We start from the raw sequence: 22055 nt of genomic DNA, 5'->3' as shown, positions 1-22055 counted from the left end.
CTTCGGGGTTTCAGCTTAAAGGATTCCATTTACAATAGCTTCAAAAAGTATGAAGTGCCTAGGAATAGACCTAACAAAACAGGTACAAGACATCTGTAGGGAAAGTTATAAAATCTGATTAAGATACTTCTGAAGGACCTAACTAAACAGACATCCCGAGCTCATCATTCAAAGACTGAATATTGTAAAGATGTCTGTTCTCCCTGATTTAAAGTTTAAATGCAATACCCGTTAAGACGTCAACAAATATCTTTTAAATGAAACCTAATGGCTTTTCCTAAAATTTACACAGAAGTGTGATTTATAAGGGCACAAATAGTTAAGACACTGTTCAGGGTAGGAGGCTTTCTTCTACTGGATGCCAAGAAGTATTTTTTTTAAACTACAGCAATTAGGAAGTGCAGTGTTACACAGGGATATTCAAATAACCAACGGAACAGGTTGGAAAGGCCAACCAAGTTCCTGGACAGAATCCGTCGATCACAGCAGAAAGCCTTTTCTGCATCGGGTATGAATGAGTTAGCAAGTATGCGTCGCCCTCTTGTTTTGTGCAATGTGCTACAGTGCATACAAAAAGACAAAATGCTCTCACCATCCATTTAAAGTTTCAAATTTTGCTGACAGAATAAAAGACCTGCCCAAGTAACGGAGTCAGAGGACAAAACCCAAAAGAACAAAGAACAGTCAGGTGGTGTGGATAAAAGTGTGGACCAGTTAGGGGATGAAGAGATCAAAGAGATCTGGGGTCACTGGGGAAGTTTTCATGGAGAAACAGGATCTGAAAAAGGAGGTACAGAGTCGCTGGGGCCTCAAAAGGCAGAAGTCAAATGACTGCCCTGGGGAGCTAGCATGAGACCAAGCACTCAGGGAGGAGTGAGAGCAGCGTGCTGCCCGCTGCCCGGGAGACAGTGAGATGCAGCAAACCATCCTCAACCCCGGGAGCCGTCAGACTCCATCAAACAGACAAAGCGCTCTGGCTGCCAGTTCCAGGAGTCAGACGTTTTCTGATAAAAAACCAAGTCACTGAAACTCCTGAACAGGTAGGTGATAAACACAAAGCAACTCTGAAAGATTTTTAGAGGTATAAACTCTAGCTCTGAGGTTAGATTAGGGGGATGGTAAGGGTATGGAGATAGTAGGACGAAAAGGAAGGAACAGATCTGAAATACTCCTGTCAGGAATTAAAATCATAAACTATGACTGAGCTTTAAAAACACACTAAGGTGCAGGTTTTATTAGACTCATAGTTAGGTAGCAAAAGGGGTGTGAAACAATCTACTTATGAGGCATTCCACAAATAAGATTAAAACGCTGAAGGAGATGTTTAACTTTCCGGTTGGACCTACCAGTATTTACTTTCGATGTTACATGAGCCACATCAATCTTCTGGGACCGGGTGAGAGGCACAGCTTTTGTGGAAGGAGAGTGGATTGTATTCTTCCTTCGATCTTTTGCTTTACTTATCTTTGAAAGAGGTGCAAATATGCCTAAGGGAGAATGGAGAATTCTGGTGTTAAGCAATTAAAAAGCATCTCAAAGCCAGTACAACTACTTAGTAATATAAATCTTTAAGTTATTTTTTAGCACCCACTAGGTGTCCTGTAGTGACAGACAGAAAGACACAGTACATGCCCTCAAAGAGCTTACAACCTAGTTGTCAAGACAAACAACATACACAATAACTTAAGAATCCCATACAAGACACATAATCAGATGTTAAGTGAAATACAGGGGAAAGAGAAAAGCGTAAAGGTCACAGTTTTCCGTTACAATCATTTCTGACTAAGATACTGACAAAGAGTGCACTATATAATATAAAAACCACTCTTCTATGTCACTTTATCGCTACCTCCTTTCAGACTCATATTTTCCCACATTAAAGCTTTTTATGTCCACGTTTTATCTCTCTTCAAGCCTGTACAGCTTTAGAAGACAAAATTCAGTATTGCTCATCTCTGCATTCCCCCACTGTTCCAAATTACAGTGCCTTACACATACAGGGAAATAAAAAATCCTTTGAGTATAAAATATAACCTTCCCTAAACACCTAGCCCTCAGCTCCTGCCGGTCAGAAACAATACAGTGTGTGCTGGGGGAGGAGGCATGCATGGACACAGGGGGGGGGGGGAGGTGCCTATATGCAATGGCTGGGAGCACAGAATTCCATTTAAAAAGGAGTTTATCCAAAAAAATTATCCAGTATAAGTAATTATGTACAGACATCACAGTGGATATGGACTATAAATATCAAGGTGATCTTGCTAAGACATTTTTATAAAGAAAATAAAGTCCTGCCGAAACCGGTTTGGCTCAATGGATAGAGCGTCAGCCTGCGGACTCAAGGGTCCCGGGTTCGATTCCGGTCAAGGGCATGTACCTTGGTTGCGGGCACATCCCCAGTAGGGGTTGTGCAAGAGGCAGCTGATCGATGATTCTCTCTCATCGATGTTTCTAACTCTCTATCCCTCTCTCTTCCTCTCTGTAAAAAATCAATAAAATATATATTTTAAAAAAAAAAAACAAGAAAATAAAGTCCTGATATTTAAAAAGAAAATAAAGTCCTAATGTGTATATTATACACTTCCATTGAGTGTTCATAACCTAACTGAAATCATGAGTAAATGTAATATATTAGAACCAATTTGTTTTAAAATAAAATTGTAGAAATGTTCAAGATTCTACAAAAAGTGAGTGTTTTGTACTAGCTCACAAGTATAACAAGTGTCAACTGTGTTACTTTGCTGCTGATCTTGACTCTTTCCTCCCCCTGGACTCTGCAATGCCATACCCTGATTTTCCTACTTCTTTGATTTATCCACAATGTTCTGCTCTGTCTCCCACCTACCCAATTTTCCTTGACTTTCTATTCTTTTGACAAACACACACACACAACACACACACACACACACACACACACACACACTAGCCCTTGATGATGATCACATTCTGTGTTGCCAAGAATTGGGGGGGAAATTATTTTATATCTGGGAATATAAATGTATACAATGTTACTGAAGAGGTGTGCCCAAAGATTTCGAGGTCACATTTGCATATTGTGAGGAGAAAGTAGATTTCAAGAGCCAAAGCAATTTCTAGTTTACTTCTATAACCCATTTTGGAAACTGAATGGGCTCAGAACACCAAGCTGGCTCAGCAGGAAGATTACTCCCATTCTTTTGCATAACCCAACACATGATTCTTGCCCCTCAACTTGCCTTCAAGTTTGTAAAGGAAGACAGAGGCAAGGTTCCTGGGGGTATCCAGCTTTGTCCTAATCAAGCATGCCTCTCCTTCGGATGATGAGATCTGGGGAGCCCACATGCATCTGTTACAATATAAGCACTCAGCCATCTGATTTACATCTGCCATGTGTGTTGCTAATGGTTTTGATCTTGCCCTTGGTCTGCTTGACAGGTGCCAAAATTAGCTAATAGAGGAAAATTAAAATTAAATTCTTAATCTCTCACAACTAACCATATAAATTCCCAATTGTTTAAGTAATGTAATTTAAAAAATTAAAACATTCAAAAGAATAAAACTTATAACTAATGATGATATTAGGAAGATCTATCTAAGCTTAAATGCAATGTAAGAAATTTTAAAGGCAAAGGCCTTTTAACTACATAAAACTATATGTTCAAAAACACTGCAAATGAAGTTCAAAGGCAAATGACAAACTGAACAAGATATCTGCAAGAAATATAAGGGCTTCATATCCTAAATATGTATTTGTATTTTTAGAAACTCTTACTGGTTTAAAAAAACAACACTAATATCCCAAAAGTTAATGGACAAATAATATGAATATCTCTTGGTAACTGTCAAGATAACATAAAAAATACATATACTACAATAAAATATGTAAGGGTTTTATTTCTTCACAATCAGAGAAATATGAGTTCAGACAGAAATTTTCATCTATCAAATTAGAAAAAAAAAGAAATGGAGACACAAAAATCACAATATTTAAAAATTTGGGGAAATTATATTGGCTGTCAAGTAAAAGCACAGAATATATAACTATATATAATCCAAATTTTGTTACAGTTAAACAGAAAAAATATACAGATGATTTTCTTCTTTTTCCTTTTTTATGTTTTTCAAATATTATACAATGAGCATTTTTAAACAAAAAAAAATTAATAATGGACCAAGCAAATGAGGCTCCATCATAAGTGTATGACAGAAGGAAACTGGTCATTTGGATAAATTTGTAACAGCTAGCAAATAGCTAACATTTTTTGAGTGCTATCAAGCACTATGCTAGGTGCTTTATATATTCATCAACACATTTAATCCTCATATGAGCCCTTGCAGTATTGTTATCCCCATTTTATAGAAGATAAATTGAGGCACAAGAAGAGATAAAGGTCAGACAGCTGGTAGGTAGAGAAGCTGATTCACACCCACGCACTCAGACTCCAAAGCCCACACTCTTCAGCAATTTACCATATTGCCTCCCCACCAGGCTATAAGATGAAATACGGTGCAGCCAGGGAAATGAATGTTCTAGAAGAATATTTCATGTCAAGGAAAAATATTCACAACATAGTAAGCGTCAAATTGAAATCGATGTGTCAAGGGTACATGTGTGTGTGCGTGTGTGCGTGTGTGCAAGAGAAAGAGCATATGAATTTAATTAAACAATCATTTCTCGGAAAGAGAAATGTCCCAGCTCAGGAGTCCAGAAATAAAGTTGGCCTCATTTGCTTTCCAATCTGTCAATTTCCAACCGCCAGGCTCTGTATTTCATTGATAACAAAGTCCTCCGCTCAGTCATGATACCAGCACAAGCAGGAGTTTAGGAGGTCCGAGGAGGTCCGAGGAGTGGTGTTCTCCTGTGAGCACGTCTCCCAGTCCCTGAGCTGCTCTCAGCAAGAAAAAAGCAGCCCCTTCAGTTATTAATAAGCAATGGGAGTGGGGGGCAGGGAGACAGAGTTTTATTTTCAAACAATAAAAGAGTAAAAATTTGAGTATTTTAGCTTAATTATCATTCGTCAGATAGGCTCTTCCTTACCATATTTGGGGGCACATTTAAAGTACTGGACTTTCCCAACACTTCCATTGTTTTTCCCTTCTGGTTCATCCAACTCAATGCCAGCCCACTGCCCACTTGCAAATTCAGTTGTTCCACAAAATCTTAATGTTCCAACCTAAAGAAAATGTAAATTAGAGTAACTTTTGAGTATGACTAGTAACTCTATATGTACTACTCTTGCACTTTACCATAGAAGTTTTAAAAAAAACAACACATTCTCTCAAAGTAGACTTCAGAACAAGGAAATTATCAGGGATAGAAAGAGATATTAAGTAGTGATAAATGAATCAATTCACCAAGAAGACATGAGTCCTAACAATTCACCTAACAATTAATTGAGCTTCAAAACCAAAAATCACTAACAGAAAGATATATGGGAAATCTTCAAATATTTGGAAATTAAATAATGTACTTCTAAATTATCCATGGTGATAGAAAGTCACAGGGAAATTAGAAAATATTTTGAATTGAATTAAAATAACACAACGTATCAAAATATATGAGATGCAGCAAAAGCAGTGCTAAGAGGGTAATTCATAATATTAAAATGCTTGCATTAGGGAAGGTCTCAAATCAATGATATAAACTTCCACCTTAAGAAACTGGAAAGTGAAGACCTAAAGCAAGCCAAAGGAAGGAAAATTACAGGGAAGTAATTAAGAACAGAAAAACAATAGAGAAAAATCAATGAAACCAAAAGCTGGTTCTTTTGAAGAATAAGATTAATGAACTTTCAGTTGGAGACCAAGGGGGGATAAAAAGAAGACACAAATTACAAACATCTCAAATGAAAGAGGGACATTATTACATTCCCCCCAATCACTTAAAGAATAGTAAGAAAATACTATGAATAATTCTATGCCTATATATTTGACAAATAAGATGAAATGTTCTAGTTCCTTAAAAGGTACAAACTGTCAAAGCTCACACCTGTATTGAATTTGCAGTTTTAAATCTTCAACAACAAAACTTCCAGACCCAAGAGGACTCACTGGTGCATTCTACCAAAGAATTTAAGGGAAAATAATATCAGTTCTAGATAAACTCTTCTAGAACATAAAAATAGATGGACCAGCTCCCAACTCAGTTTATGAAGCCAACATTACCTTGATACCAAAACCAGCCAAAGACATTACAAGGAAACTATAGACCAATATCCCTCGGGAGCACAGACACAAGAATCCTCACAAAACAAGAGCACATTGAAGCCAGCAACATACAGAAAGGATGATGCACCATGACTAAGTGAGGGTTATCATGGGAATGAAAGGCTAGTTCCACATTTGGGAATTAATGTAATTCATCATGTCCACAGATGAAAGGGTGAAGGCAATCTTGTCCTTTTGACAGATTTTTAAAAAGCTGTAGCAATTTCAACATCATCCTATCTAATAAAGGGATAATATGCAAATTAACCATCACTCCATCACAAAGATGGCAGCACCTATAGCCACAAGATGGCAGCACCCAGTCCTCTCAGCCCCGCCAGAGTCCCCAGTCCTAGGTTGGTGGCCACTGAGAGTGGGCAGTGTGAGCGGCCTGGCAGAATGCTTGCTTCATTGCCGCAGCGATGAGGCAAGTGTTCCACCCCAGCCGCGGAGGGCCTCTGGGCAGCAGGCACAGAGTGGCTGGGGGGTTAGGGCGCTTGCGTCATCGCCCCAGTGACATGGCAAGCATTCCACACCTGGCTGTGGATGGGCCTCTGGCCAGGCCGGGTGCAGAACGCTTGGCAGAGGGCCTCTGGCTGGGGGCTGTTGGGGGCCATGAGGCTGGCAGGGGAGGGCTGTTGGGGGCAATCAGGCCAGTGGGGGGGGGCAGTTAGGGATAAGCAGGCCAGCAGGTAGAGTGATAAGGGACGATCGGGCATAGGCAGGCAGGTGAGCAGTTAGGAGCCAGCGGTCCCAGATTATGAGAGGATGTCCGACTGCCGGTTTAGGCCTGATCCCACGGGGACATCCCCCGGCAGTCGGACATCCCCCGAGGTGTCCCAGATTGGAGAGGGTGCAGGCCAGGCTGAGTGACACACACCCCCCCCCCCCCCCCCCAAGCACGAATTTCGTGCACTGGGCCACTAGTTTCATGATAATATTAATTTAAAAAAAAACTCTCAGCAAACTAGGAATAGATAGAAACTTCCTCAACTAAAGACATCTACACAAAATCTACAGCTAACAAGTCCATGCTTAATAATGAAAGAGTGGGTGCTTTCCCCATAAGACGGAACAGGGCAAAATGCTGGCTCTTACCATTTCTATTCATCCCAGGCAATGAAATAGGTAAGAAATAAAAAAGGCATACAGATTGGAAAGAAGTAGGAGACCGTCTAAGAAGTAAAGACAGCATGATTATTTTCATAGGCTACCTCAAAGAATCCACACAGAAAAATAGGCCAATAGAACTAATAAACTTAGCAAGGTTACAGGATACATGGTCATACAAAAATAAACTGTTATATGCTAGCAATAACCAAATGAAAAATAAAATTTCAAAACACCACCATTTATAATAGCCCAAAGGTCATGAAAAGCTTAGGTACAAGTCTAACAAAGTATGTGCAATATCTATATGCTGAAAACTACAAAACTGATGAAATAAACCAAAGGCCTATTAGATAAATATAGTGTATTTGTGATGGAAAGACTTGACATTTTTAAGATGTCACTTCTCTGCAGCCTGATCTATGTTTAACACAACTCCATTCGAAATCCCAGCAGGATTTTTTATAAAAATCTACAAGCTGATTCTAAAATGTCCATTGAAAGGCAAAGGAACTAAAAAAAGAAAATATTGAAGATCTAAAAATATCTGATGGCAAGAATTGCTATAAAGCTACAGCAATCTGACGGAGTTCTGAAGAAAGGATAGCCATTAGAGCAATGGAGCAAAATAGGACCCAGAAATATGCCCACACATATACGGTCAATTGACATAGAAGCAAAGGCAATTCGAGAGAAAGAACAGTCTTTTTAAAAATGGTGCTGGTCCAGAGACAGAGAAGCATCGATCAGACGGTCAAACCTCAGAGGGAAGGCAGGGGAGGGTGGGGGCAAGAGGGAGAGATCAACCAAAGGACTTGTATGCATGCATAGAAGCCTAACCAATGGACACAGATGCTGGGGGGTGAGGGCCTGAGTGGGAGGGGGTGGGAGAGCAATGGGGGGGATAAGGACACATAAGTAATACCTTAATCAATAAAGAAAAAAATGGTGCTGAAACGGATGGACGGAGGGGAGGAAAACGAGAGTAGGGGAGAAGGGAAGAAAGGGAGGGGAGGGAGGAGGGAGGGATTTCTATCTACAACTCGTACTTTATACAAAAATTAACTCAAAACTAAATGTAAAACCTAAAATTATAAACTCCTAGAAGAAAACATAGTAATTTATTAGATACACTAAACCACAATCCATAAAAGAAAAAGTTGACAAAATGGACTTCATTAAAATTTAACATTTCTGCTCTTTGAAAGACGCTCCTAAGAGAATGAAAAGCCAAGCAATAGGCTAAAAGAAAATAAAAATATAACGAGACTGGAAACAAGAGGATAAAGTTGAACCCAGCTGACTGGCATCTTCATTATTACTAAAGAAGCTGAATATTAACCCTAAGGTAAACCAATGCTCTGAATTCATAATTTCCTGATACTTTAGCCCACAGACAGGACAACGAAAAGCTAACAAATGTCCTGTGAGTGTATTCTCTTGGAAGTCGGCAAATGTCATTCTCAGCATAGCCGTCTGCAGCCTCTCCCCCTTTCTGAACCATTTTCTCAGTAAATCAGACTGCGTCTCTGTGAAGCACCAGTAGGTGTGGGGGAAACACCACGGAGGAGGGCGGGGGGCTGCCCTCCATTCACTCAGCAGCTCCACGAGAGTCGCTCGTTTCCCATTCGAGCGAAATGTCTTCATTCTTCAGTTCAAATAGTTTATATTCTTAAATCATGCTTTATGGTAAATAGGCATTTCAATTTCACGTTTTCCATTAAGTATCTTTCTACCTACGTATTAACTTTTGTCAAAGACTCAAAACTGACCACACTGGACGCAGCCTTGGCACCCAGACGCGGGCCCAGTGACCTGGAATGCAGCTGCAGACACCGTAGTTCGTTACTATACCTTCTGTCCTGCAATGACCACCCGGTCCCCCAGCTTCAGGCCGGCTGAGGTCAGTACTGCCTTGCTAGCGGCACGATCGGAACTTGGGGGCACGGGCTTGGAGACATCGCACGGCAGGGGCACCGCGTCCAGCAGCATCTGCTTGATTTCCTTGGCAGTGGCCGCGGCATCGGCCATTTCCAACGGCATTTCCACTGGGTCAGGAACCACATCGGCGGGCATCTCTCCTTTGTCGTTCTGCAAGTAAAGAGAGAATTTTCACTTCACAATTACTTGGAGCTCTACAAAGTCATATAAAAAAAAATTTTTTTTAAATATTTCGCCCAGCCAGCATGGCTCCATGGTTGAGCCTTGACCTATGAACCAGGTGGTCTTGGTTCGATTCCCGGTCAGGGCACATGCCTGGGTTGTGGGCTCAATCCCCAGTAGGGGGCGTGCAGGAGGCAGCTGATCAGTGATTCTCTCTCTCTCCCTTCCTCTCTGAAATCAATAAAAAATATTTTTTAAAGAATAAATTTAAGCCGAAACCGGTTTGGCTCAGTGGATAGAGCGTCGGCCTGCGGATTCAAGCGTCCCAGGTTCGATTCCGGTCAAGGGCATGTACCTTGGTTGCGGGCACATCCCCAGTAGGGGGTGTGCAAGAGGCAGCTGATCGATGTTTCTCTCTCATCGATGTTTCTAACTCGCTATCCCTCTCCCTTCCTCTCTGTAAAAAATCAATAAAATATATATTTTTTAAAGAATAAATTTAACATATATGATATGCCAGGCACCATTCCAAGGGCTAAAGATACCACATGAAGGACACAAAACGCCCTGCCCTCCAAGAGCACATTCTGTTGGGAGAGAGAGACTATAAACAGTCAAACAAGGGAAATACGTGATGTGTTAATGGTAAAACGTGGCGGCGCAGGGAAGAGGACCCAGGGGCAGAGGGGCTACTTGTGCAGGGTGGCAGGAGACAGAAGGCCGGTGTGGAGACAGAAGCCACGGGATGAATGGCTTCCCAAGCCCAGACCCGAGCCTCTCCACCGCCCCACAGCCGCCACCTCGGCTCTGTGACCTCAGCCCCTCCGGCCCACTCCTGGGGGTGACTCAGATTCCAGGAATGGGAACTACATATGTTTCCACACTTTTCCGATCTGGGCTCTGAATCAAGAAAACAGCTCTGTTCTCACTCTGAGGGAGAGACTGTGCCCGGGACTTACCCTGCAGCAAGAGGAAACTGGACAGTTACCAGCCCACTAGCATTTGCATGGTGCTTATGAAACGAAAACCCTTTCGTATAAATTAGCTCCCTTGGTTCTCACATCGATACTAGTAAAAAATGTGTGAATAAAACAGCTAAAAATCCTCGCCCCCTAATGTATCGTAGGAGAATTTGTAGTAGGAGAGACAAATACCAACTAACCAAGTAAAAATAGTACTTACATTTCTAGCTTGCGAATGAGGAAAAGTAGGCCAGGAGAGATTAATGACTTGCTCAAAGTCACTAACATGACCACTGGCAGAGGTGACTTTAAAATCCGTGTCTAGGCCCACCTCTCTCAGGTTTCTCCTCTGTGTGATGCTGCCGCTCAAACAAGTGATCTTTCCCGTGTTCCCAACCCAAAACTTAGAGCTTACGAGAGGCATTCCAGACTGTAATCTTTTAACAAGAGGAATCAAGATTCTTTTACTAAGAAACTTTTTTCCCTTTTCTTCTCTACTGATAATTATCTTCAAATGATCCATATGGTGAAGGTAAGTTTACAAGAACCATTTTTTTTTTGTTTAAAATTTGAGTCAGTTTGGTCCTAAGTAAAAATGTGGCAGGATAGTAAGAAGCTAGGGACATTCCTTGACAAGTGGAATAAGGGAAACTGGGATTAAAATAATTAAACAAGGCCAAACAATTTGAGCAATTGATAGGAAGCTAACAAATCACAAGGTGTTATCTTCCCTAACCAAGAACACTTAGGAGCAAAGGTTCATACATTCCAGACCGTCCCAGGGCAGACCAGCCTCGGTCCTGGTCCCTCTTCAATGATGTTCTTTAAAAATAAAACTAACCAGAAAATAACCCTTTCCCCCTATACACACGTTTTGATGACTCAACATATTGAAGGACCCCTGGAAAGCCAATGAGTATTCTATTAAGACCCTCCCCTGAGTCCTCCCCTAAGATTCCCGAGGGCTGAAGACAGACCAAGGACCCACGGTGCACTCTCGCTAGAGCACCCCCACGCCTTGTCTCTCTGTGCTATTTCTCTAAGGGATCCCATGAGAGTTGCAACCATGGGAGCAGTGGGCAGTGGCAGCTCATCCCAGGCTCACCCCTCACCGTCTCCAAGGCCCCCTTTATCTCTTCCTCTCTCCTGTTGCTTCTTCCACCTGAAGCCCTTCCTTTGATTCACTGTCCCAGCTTAATAAACATCCTCTCAGAATTACCTGAACTCGTATCGTGACACTTTCCTACACGAAGTCAAGAAGCCACACACGGGGGCCCAAAGAAGACCTGCTCTGGGCACAGGCCCCGTCCAGTAACAAAAATACGATAGGAAGACATGTTATCACATTTCTGGGATGGTGATGGGCTATTTTAATCCCAGATTTCAAAGAAAAAATACAAAATATAATGCAGATATGTATATGACTATATTAATAAGATACTAATGTACTCAATAAAAAGAGGAAATGTGAAGAACCATGTGATTTCACTTATATGTGGAATATAATCACTTATATGTGGGATTAACAAACAAAAACTCATAGACACAGACAACAGTATGGTAGTTACCAGAGGGAAGGGGTTGTGGGGATCAGTCAAGGGTAAAGGGGGTCAATTATATGGTGACAAAAGATTTTATTTTGGGTGGTGGGCACACAATGCAATGTGAAGATCATGTATCATAGAAATGTACACTTGAAACGTATATAAACCTACTAACCAATGTCACCTCAATAAATTTAATAAAAAGAAAAAAGATGGAAAATTTTTAAAATAAATACCTGTACTGATAAGTTGTAAGCTATATTTACAATGATTATTTCACTTCATATTTTTGTTAAGTCTTCGCCTTTCTAGAGTAAGTCACACACTTGTTAATTCCTATAAAATTTAGCAACTAAAACTTCTGTTAAGAAAAACATTAAAATAAATAACAATGATTATGTCATGCTAACATAAGAAGGCTTGCTCATGGTTAATTACAGAATTCCTTTTTTTTTCCTGAAATAGTGGTTATCAGAGCATGATCCACATGGTGACTGATTTTTTTTTCTAAGTACTAAACTTCAAAATATGGTAATCTATTATTATTTCTGGCATGAATTGGCAATTTACCTCAATGACATACCTCGCTGTGTGGTAGACTGTGAGACAGACATGAGCAAAGCAAGGATGTGGGCGAGGTACAGCAGATCACCAGGGCGGAAAGCCCCGGCTGCCTAGCCAACAGGCAAAACTGGAAAAACAAGGCCCTTCCTCCCCTAGGTATCTGGTCAGATGGTTTGACCCCCTGACCTTTCGTATCACTGGTCCTGCGGTTCAAACACTCCCTGACCTCTCCTCCCTGGCATGTTGCTAGTCTTGCTGGTTACACAACCTTCGAGGGGGATGAACGAGGGGGCTGGAGAACAGCCCTCAAGCATTACACCCCCGGGACAACGAGGTTCTGACCCACGTCATATACATCTAAGCCTCAGCTGTTTCAGCTCCAGGCCCAGAACAACAGCAAAACCAGACGAATGGCGGACACCAGGGCCAGCGGCACTGACTAATGACCCTGCCCTGGCGTCAACCAATCAGTGGGACCACGACCCAGAAAGCACACCCCTGGAAAGCTGATGAATATTCTATTAAGATCTTCTCCTGGGACCTCCCCTAAATCTCCACCCTTAAAAGCCCTCAGGACGAGGACCCCGAGTGCTCTCCCTCCTGGAAGCACCCCTGTGCCTTTCCCCTCCCCTTCTTCTCCACCCCCCTCCCCCTCCACCCCCCTCCTCCCCAGTCCACGTCTACCACTCATTCTACCTCTGTTACTTCCTAAATAAACGTTCTCTTATAGTGTGAGCCTTGGCTCTGACTTCCTTCCTGGCCAGAACTCAAGTACCGAGGTTGCTGAACCCAGGTCTGGGCTGACTCCAGTGGTCTAACACCTGGTGCCTTTCTCGCCACCGCCAACATCTTACTAAGTTCAAAATATTCTCTCCACTAGTGGGGTTTTGTCAACAGTTTACTAGCAAAAGCAAACACCATCACCCTCACATTCCAGCCAAACTGAATTATCATCTAGCTGTTGCTCATGCTACTGTCTGTGCCTAAAATGCTTTTCTCACCTCCTTCCTGTATGTCCCTGGGTAATTTTAACTAGGTTTGAGCACTCACTGTCACCTTTGCCAGACAGCCCTCCTAATAGGCCCTCTGTGCACACCACACCCACCCCTCTACCACTAAACTTAACACACTACGCAAAACTGTCCATCCTCCCCTCTGACTCTATTCTCTTTAAAGACAAAGACTTTTACCTCATTTATTGTTGTTTTCTCCCAGTGCCCAATAAACAATAGGGAAGGGGGGAAGGAGGGAGGGAGGGAGGGAGGGAGGGAGGGAGGGAGGGAGGGAGGGCAGGAGGGAGGGAGGGAGGGAGGGGGGAGGGAGGGAGGGTGGGTTAATTAACCAACTGATGAGGTTAAACAGAAAGAAAAGTGACAAAGAAGTAGGGAGGAGTGAAGGGGGGGAGGGACCGGGGAAGAGAAGAGGCTCTTTCACACATTTGCCACCTTGCCCGTGAAGAATCCCTGGCACTGGCACTAACATAAGAGCCACTGCTGTGAAGACAACAGAATACCAAAGGATTTAAAGTTTATGAAATTCAGCCCTGTGTGGTAACTTTGTAAGTCAGTAACATTACCATGAAAAAATACATTTTTTCCTTTAATTTGATTTTTTAAAGTTCACTCCATTTTGAAATGTGCATCTTTCAGAATTGTCTGGTATAAAAATTTCTTTCCAAAAGAGTTTAAAATATAATTTAATACAGAAATATAACTTGAATATATGACAGTTAACATTTATAAATACATCAAAAGCCCAAATGAAAGATCCTTAAACTCAAAGATGACGACACCTGAAGGAGCATTTCACGTTACTGAACGGAAGCAGGTTTTGTGGACTCCTCAGTACCAGGGACTGAAGTTCACCGCCGTGCCTCACGTTTATTTGAGATGAAGTTTAACACCATTACTCTTTACAGGGACACACAAATATAAATTATTTGCTTACATGGAGTTCAAAAACAACATCTAGATTCAACTCTCTACTGGGAGACCACGTTAGATGGCTAAACTCTTTTAATTTAACTTCTTACCCTAAACGCGGGATTTGCGCCAAGCTCCAATAAGCATTTCACGGTGCCTGCACACAGGTTATACGCGGCAATGTGCAGAGCTGTTCCGAAATTAAAGTCACTGCAAGTAGCATCCACATCTGCAACCAAACATCACAAGTATATTAACTAAATTTTTTAATTTAGCTAGTATAATGTAAAAGGGCACAGGCTGGGGGCCTGGGGGAATGCTGGAGGGAGGAGCTTTATTGGCCAGTTTTTGAGACTTAACCCATAGGAAGCAACATTTCACAATAGAACAAAATTTTCAATAGAACAAAATTTTCATATTACAATCTGGTTAACCAATTATGTTCTCGGCATAAAAAAAATTTCATTATAAAATGGATTAATGTTATCATCGGCTTCCTAACTATCACAAACTAAACTATATTTAAAAGCAATTAATGGCAATAATTCATGTTTGTGGAGACAACCATCTTCACACAATCTCTCATTAAACCTCTCATCTATTTACCAGACGACTACAATAAGGTAGTAGGGTTTAGGTCAGGCCCAGAAAACAATGGCCCATGAGCCAAATCAAAGTCACCATCTGTTTTTGTAAATAAAGTTTTACTGGGACATAGCCACACACATTCATTTACATATTCTCTATGGCTACTTTCATGCCACAACTACAGAATCTGGTAGTTGCGACAGAGACAATAAAAAGCCTAAAATATTTACTATCTGACCCTTCACCAAAAAAAAAAAAAGAAAGAAAAAAAGCAGAATTTTCACAACAGGAAGAAGTTAAAAACTAATTAAAAATATAAATGTCTACATATTGTACTCTTTCATAATACTTTATTCAACAAATGAATTTGGACTTCAGAATAAGAAATAAAATCTTGCAATTCTAAGGACATTTTAATAACTTTCAATAAATTATCATGATCCTATACTTAGAAACAAGAAATCCTTCAGATTTGGGAATCCTATTTTGAATGTTTTCTACAACAAGGGTTTACTATACCTCTGGTTCTGCTAATCCTACCTTCATCTAATCACCCCAGCCCACACACCTCACCTGCAACTAAAACCAGCAGGAAGTGTTCAAGACAAACTCTCCTGCGTTATTAAAGACACTGTACTATCAAGAGAGGTATTCCTCCTAACATTATTCAAAAGGCAAACAGGTGTAAGTTAAAGAGAAAGTGGACACTTATACAAACCAGAGGTTAGAAACCAACATTCGGGGAAATTTATTTACTGAATCTCTAAATCAAGTCCTCTAAAAGTGGGGAAACACTGCCTTTAACTACTGCACTTGTTCTCCTAATTCCCTCAAAAGAAAACTGACCCCTGAGACAACCAGAGGAAAACTCAAACACTAGGACTGCAATTTAGACATTCTCATGTTCAAGTTTAAGATATCAAGACAGGAAGACAAAAAAAGGCCAGATAAAAAGTTATCGTTTCATAGACTCACACAATTTCAGAACTGAATACCACCTAAAATAAATACTCTTTATGATTTCAATGCTTAGCTCTCAAGGTTTTATTGGTCTATTTCTGGCTACTCAAATAGGACAAAAGAATTATATAGCACAAAGATTCAATTACACTTTATAAAATCCATGTTATCCTGGGAAATTCACAGAGAGATAAAAACCTGGAGAACACTTTTTATTTTGTATCTCTTTGTACTGAGCCTTTTTGTGAAAGAATAGTAACTAATCTTCACTATAGAAAGTTTAAAATTATCCTTGAAAAAAATGAGATGGGAGGTCATATGGAACAAGATGGATTAGAAGGAAAAAACTCTTTGAATTATCATTTTCAGGCCACTAATAAAATGTTCAATTAGTAACATCTAATGGCGATCTTATAGTACTTGCCTTTTGGTTTGGATGTCTTCAAAATCACTCTTACAAGCTCAGGGACATCAAAATAAGCAGCATAATGCAAAGCATTCATATTTGTCCAGCGACTCCGCAAACTAACGTCTGCTCCCAGATCAATAAGTTGAGTTGCAAATTTTACAGCTGTATCAACATCACCTAAGGAAGGTTTTCTAAATTATTTTTCTTCAGTACAAATTTAAGTTCCAATGGATGGCTAACCACTACATCATTTAAAAAGCCAAAGCAAATAGTATATACTGCATATACACTTATACCTCAAAGGAATTTAGTCTAAGAAAATAAGCAAACATTCAGAAATATGGATAAACATTAAGCTGTAAAGATGTTCATCACAGCACTTTTTATTATGAATAAAATTCTGAAACAACCTAAAAGTATAATAATAAGAAATCGGTTAAATAAATTATGAGACATCCATAGAATGGAATACTATACAGCCAGTAAAAACAACATACGGGACCAGTGCTACTCAGAGTGGACTGCATGGACTACTTCCAGTCCCAAAATATAATTTGTTTGTACTTTTTATAACCCTTTTCTTTTTTCCTATGTAATCATTTCTTAGGAGTATATTAATTTAAATATCATTTTATGTCTTTTGAAAAATATTTGGGCTTGTATTTTATATCTTTACTAGAGGCCCAGTGCACAAAATTTGTGCACGGCGGGGGGTGGGGGGGTGTGCCCCTCAGCCCAGCCTGCGCCCTCTCCAATCTGGGACCCCTCAAAGGATGTCCAACTGCCTGGTTAGGCCTGATCCAGTCGGACATCCCTCTCACAATCCAGGACTGCTGGCTCCCAACTGCTCGCCTGCCTGCTTTCCTGATTGCCCCTAACTGCGTTTGCCTGCCAGCCTGATCACCCCCTTAACCACTCCCCTGCCAGCCTGATTGCCCCTAACTGCCCTCCACTGCAGGCCTGGTCACCCTTCACTACCCTCTCCTAAAGGCTTGGTCACCCCTAACTACCCTCCCTGCAGGCCTGGTCACCCCTAACTTCCCTCCCTTGCAGGCCTAGTCCCCCCTCAACTGCCCTCCCCTGCAGGGCTGGTCCCTCCCAACTGCTCTCCACTGCAGGCCTGGGTCCCCCCCAACTGCCCTTCCCTGCAGGCCCGGTCACCCCCAATTTCCCTCTTCTGCTGGCCTGGTCACCCCTTAACTGCCCTCCCCTGCAGGCTTGGTCACCCCCAACTGCCCTCCCTTGCAGGCCTGGTTCCTCCCAACTGCCCTCCCTGCTGGCCATCTTGTGGCAGCTATCTTGTGTCCACATGGGGGCAGTCATCTTGTGTGTTGGAGTGATGGTCAATTTGCATATTGCTCTTTTATTAGATAGGATTTCATTTTTCTATTATTTTATTTTATAAAAGTATAAGTCCGTGATAGATAGCAAAAAAAAAAAAAAAGAATCTTTCACCATCAATAGCTTAAGAAGCACTATATCAGACTATGGAAACACAGGGAGATGGTCACAACAGTTAAATAACAGAGGCAAGTTTATACAATGGGAAAACAAAGGAAAACACCAATTTTGGAAAACATGAGCACATGTTATGTATATAGGAACAGACCCAAGACAGGCCTGAAGACTAAGGTCTCAGGGGTTGGGTTGCCTAGAAAACTGAGCTTGGATCCAGAAAGGCTGGGAGGTGCCAGGAGGCTATTAAGACCACCTTGGGAAAAGGAAGAAAAGGCAGTAAGTTTCTGGAAGGGCCTAACTGAATCCTCACCTGTTCAGGGAATGCTATCATCAGAGCCAGGTGCTCTCCCGGAGACTATGGTTGTACAGGCACCAATACAGATGTTCTAAGCAATTAATAGGTTTACCACACACTTACCAATACCATGAGCTCCAGACTTGCAAGTATAATGTAGAAGAGTCATATCTGTCAGTCCATCTCTGTCATTCACATTGCAGCCTCTCTTAAGAATCTGAGGAAACCCAGGAAGAGGTGATGACAATGACTACTGAAGTACCGACTGTCTTAGACACAATGCTGGGCAACAAGGGAGCCTGCCTTTTCTGGCCTAGTTCCCAACAACATGTATAGACAGAACTGGCTTCTCTTGAGGAGAGATCTTACGTCTGCACCCAACAAGAATGAAAACTGAACTTGCCAATGGACTGAAGGAAATTTATGAAGAGTATTACAAAGTAATCTAGCACTCCAAATATGTCCCTTAACCTCTCAAAGAGTAAGCAAAATTCTATTTCTCATGGGTATAAGGGTATTTGAAAAGAATATGAGCTCTCTCTTCCTACAATATGATAATATGCTGGTCAAGGAAACCAGTTATTCTTTCATACCGCCTTCAAAAAATATTTTTAAATTATATTTAAGCCTAGATCTTTAACAAACTACCCAAAAGTATAGATAAAACATGATGGTAATCAAATACCCTCATGAAAGAATTTCTTTAAGTTTACAAAATTAATTTGTACAAGAAAGAAAGTACCAAAAATGCCTGCTCCTGTGAACAGTCTACAACAGTGATGGGCAACCTTTTGAGCTTGGTGTGTCAAACTTCGCCAAAAAACTGAGCATAACTCGGTAGTGTGTCACTTTGAGGAAAAAACATTATTTCGCAAATGTTTCATCCTCAGGAGCAGCAAATGTTTCATCCTCGGCATGCGCCGCCTCAGCGGCCGCGTGTCATCAGAAATGCTACACGTGTCAGCACGCGTGTCATAGGTTCGCCATCACTGGTCTACAATGTCAGAATCCCATACATAAGTGAGTGAGGAGCCTGAGGGAATAATGGAAAGAATTTATAGTACTAACTATTTAACTATAGTAAAAACCTGGAAATACAAAGAACAAACATCAGACTCTTTAAAAGGTCTTCCCTTTATCACCATCTTTCCATTTAGATTGGGGGGGAAAGTCTATGTGATTAACAATCCTAACAATGTAAAGCTTAAAATGTGATAATTTCTTACCTCATTCCCAATAATGTCAATGTTCTGTTGGACCTGAGGAACCCACTGTCTTAAAATGGCAAATAATTCTGATACAGAAGTTTTGGGATCAAAGAGAATCTCCTGGCATGATGTATCATTCGGATCAAAGAAAGAGAACTCTGAAATAAAAGGTGTAAATTAAATTTATTAAAAGTTACAAATAAATATCCTGAAAATACTAACAATAAGACCAGAGCTTAAATGATACCAATATTTTTAGATGTTAGAAAAAGTAGATTTTTACCTTAAGCAATTCTCAAAAACAAAATCAAAATTGCCAAAAATTATGAGGCATTCTTGAGTTGTTATGAGAATGAGATTTCGATTTACCATCCCACAATTTATTATAGATGAAACAAAAACATAACCCTGATCTCAAACTCCAAACTTTCCAAAAATTATTTCTAAGGCAGATAAAATTTGTCAAGTCTGATCAATATTTTCACCTCTAAAAATATAAATGTGTCATGAAGAGTAAGTTCACAACTAAACAAATGAATTAGACATCTAAGCCATGAATTTATAAAAATAGGTCTCAAAAAACATTGATCAATAAATTAAGTTGCAGAATAATATACAATATCAGTCATTTACATAAAATTATAAACATATAAAACAAAAATGCATATTGTTTATAGGCACATATTTGTAATAAAAGTATAATAATAAGATTTGGAATACTCACACTAAATATATGATAGTTGTTACCGTTGGGGAGCAACTGGAATTGGCTCAGAAAGGAAAATGGAGGGGATTTATCTTTAAAGTTTTATTTCTTTTAATAAGAAAACAAGAGCTAAAGGAAATACAACAAAATGCTAATATTTGTTCATTCTGATAGTGGACATGTGTGATATACATTTTTGCTATCACTGTTCTTTGCATTTGTAAATGATTTCCTATTTTTTTAAGTGAAATACAATGAAAAAAACAATACACAATAACAATAAAAGTAACAAACATGCCAATAAATTTGTGAGGTTGCTTAGGCCTTTATATATATAGATTTTCCATACAAACAACTATAAACCTGCATTTGCCCCACCCTGTACACTTTATGTTAATTACCTTATTTCATCCTCATAACAACATATGAGATAGGTGTTATTATTCTCATTTGATCAAAAAATAAACAAGGGGATAGAGAAAATAAGTAATATGCCAAGAGTCAATTTCCCACTGTTAAAGATAGCTAAGTGGCCAAATGGATGTCTGTCAGAGCTTCTGAAAATAGAATTTCTATGCTGAAAAGTGAGTAGGGAAAGTTCAACTATAGGTCCATTCAGATTCTAAGAATCTATAATCCTAATAATATAGGCAATGTTTAATTTCAGTTATACAAAAGGGTCAATATCTATTGTCACCTTTCATTCAATGTATTTATTCAACACAAACTGAGCAACTAATCAATAAATTACTATATTAGCCCTACTTAGATAAATAAAAACAAAACATGATTCCTGCTCTATCCCAAAGACTTACATAGTCTAGGAAAGGAAATAAGACAATTATGACTCAAGGTAGAATTAGCTAAGTGTCATAAGCAAGGAACAAAGTGCTTTAGTTCAATGCTTTTCCCATATAACTAATTTTGCTATATCTGACAATAAACCCAGTCAATTTGTGTAAAAGCTGCAAATAATTCCCAGGATCTAGGCACAGATTTTGTGTAATACTTTCGATGATTTCAAGGTAATCCACTGTAGAATCTGAACACATAAAAATAGCATACTTAGAAATGAATAGTTATTAGAATGGATATGACTAAAAGGACAAATTCCCAATCCAATAATTTTTTTATATCTACTAATATTTAAAAATTGTATTATCTCTACCTTCAAAGATGATTTGAAATGGTGACCCAATATTTTACTTGAAAAACTCCAAATCAGAAATGTAACAAATCTATAAAATTTATCTCTGGTGTTCTTTTACCAACTAGCTGATAAAATAGGGTCTTGGGAAAAATTTATCTAAATAGATAAAAACTTGGGGAAAATTTATCTAAATAGATAAAAATTTATCTAAATAGATAAAAACAATTTTAAATTTATATTTTACCAAGGAGATTTAAATGAACCAATTTAAATAAGAACCAATATCATTCCATGGAAAGGTCTCACCCTCCCTGATTTTTTTAAGTTTTGCTCTATTTTATTTGTGTACTAGAGGCCTAGTGCACAAATTAGTGCATGGGTAGGGTCTCTCGGCCTGGCCAGCAATCAGGGCCCATTAGGGCCATCTCACCCAGTCCTGATAGGGGCTGATTAGGGTCGGCCAGCCGGAGGGAGGGACCATGGGAGGTTGGCTGGTCACAGGAGGTTGGCTATTGGAGCGCACTGACCACCAGGGGGCAGCTCCTGCACTGAGCATCTGCCCCCTGGTGATCAGCGCACCCCATAGCTACTAGTCGGTCATCCAGTAGTAACAGTAGCCTAGGCTTTTATATATATATAGATATATTGATAATTACAATGATGATTGAGACAGGGTACAAATTGGGCTTACTAAAACTTGTTGTTACATTGTCACCTTGAGTTTGGAACCTTTCAGGAGTTAGCATTTCCTGTATTAATTAGAATTCTAGCATTTCAAAGACCACAGGGTCCCTACAGATGGCTAGTTGACAGTGCTTTTGTGTCATTTTTCTCAGTATATGGCGTTGTAAACAAGTCAGTATATTTAACCAAAATAAATACATGAGTAG

At 40.0% G+C, this 22055-nt stretch overlaps 1 protein-coding gene across 5 annotated transcripts in view; it reads right to left on the bottom strand.

The window, feature by feature from the left end:
• Window positions 1–22055, bottom strand: part of CLIP4 (CAP-Gly domain containing linker protein family member 4) — a 61558-nt gene that overhangs the window by 22308 nt on the left and 17195 nt on the right. For all 5 annotated transcript variants that reach the window (XR_008558444.1, XM_054727831.1, XM_028140177.2 and 2 more), the window contains exons 3-9: window positions 19328–19467; window positions 18225–18318; window positions 16364–16525; window positions 14502–14620; window positions 9151–9387; window positions 5018–5153; window positions 1347–1487 (exon numbers count right to left, since the gene is read on the bottom strand). Coding sequence is in view for 4 of the 5 variants with exons in the window: in XM_054727831.1 (XP_054583806.1) it covers window positions 1347–1487; window positions 5018–5153; window positions 9151–9387; window positions 14502–14620; window positions 16364–16525; window positions 18225–18318; window positions 19328–19467 (1029 nt within the window). In the remaining variant the exon portion in view is untranslated. The remainder of the gene's footprint in view (window positions 1–1346; window positions 1488–5017; window positions 5154–9150; window positions 9388–14501; window positions 14621–16363; window positions 16526–18224; window positions 18319–19327; window positions 19468–22055) is intronic.

This window comes from Eptesicus fuscus, chromosome 16, assembly GCF_027574615.1.
Source record: "Eptesicus fuscus isolate TK198812 chromosome 16, DD_ASM_mEF_20220401, whole genome shotgun sequence".
Classification (NCBI taxonomy): domain Eukaryota; kingdom Metazoa; phylum Chordata; class Mammalia; order Chiroptera; family Vespertilionidae; genus Eptesicus; species Eptesicus fuscus.
The sequence above is the reverse complement of the archived record's forward strand: the minus strand, read 5'-3'. Positions and strand labels throughout refer to the sequence as shown.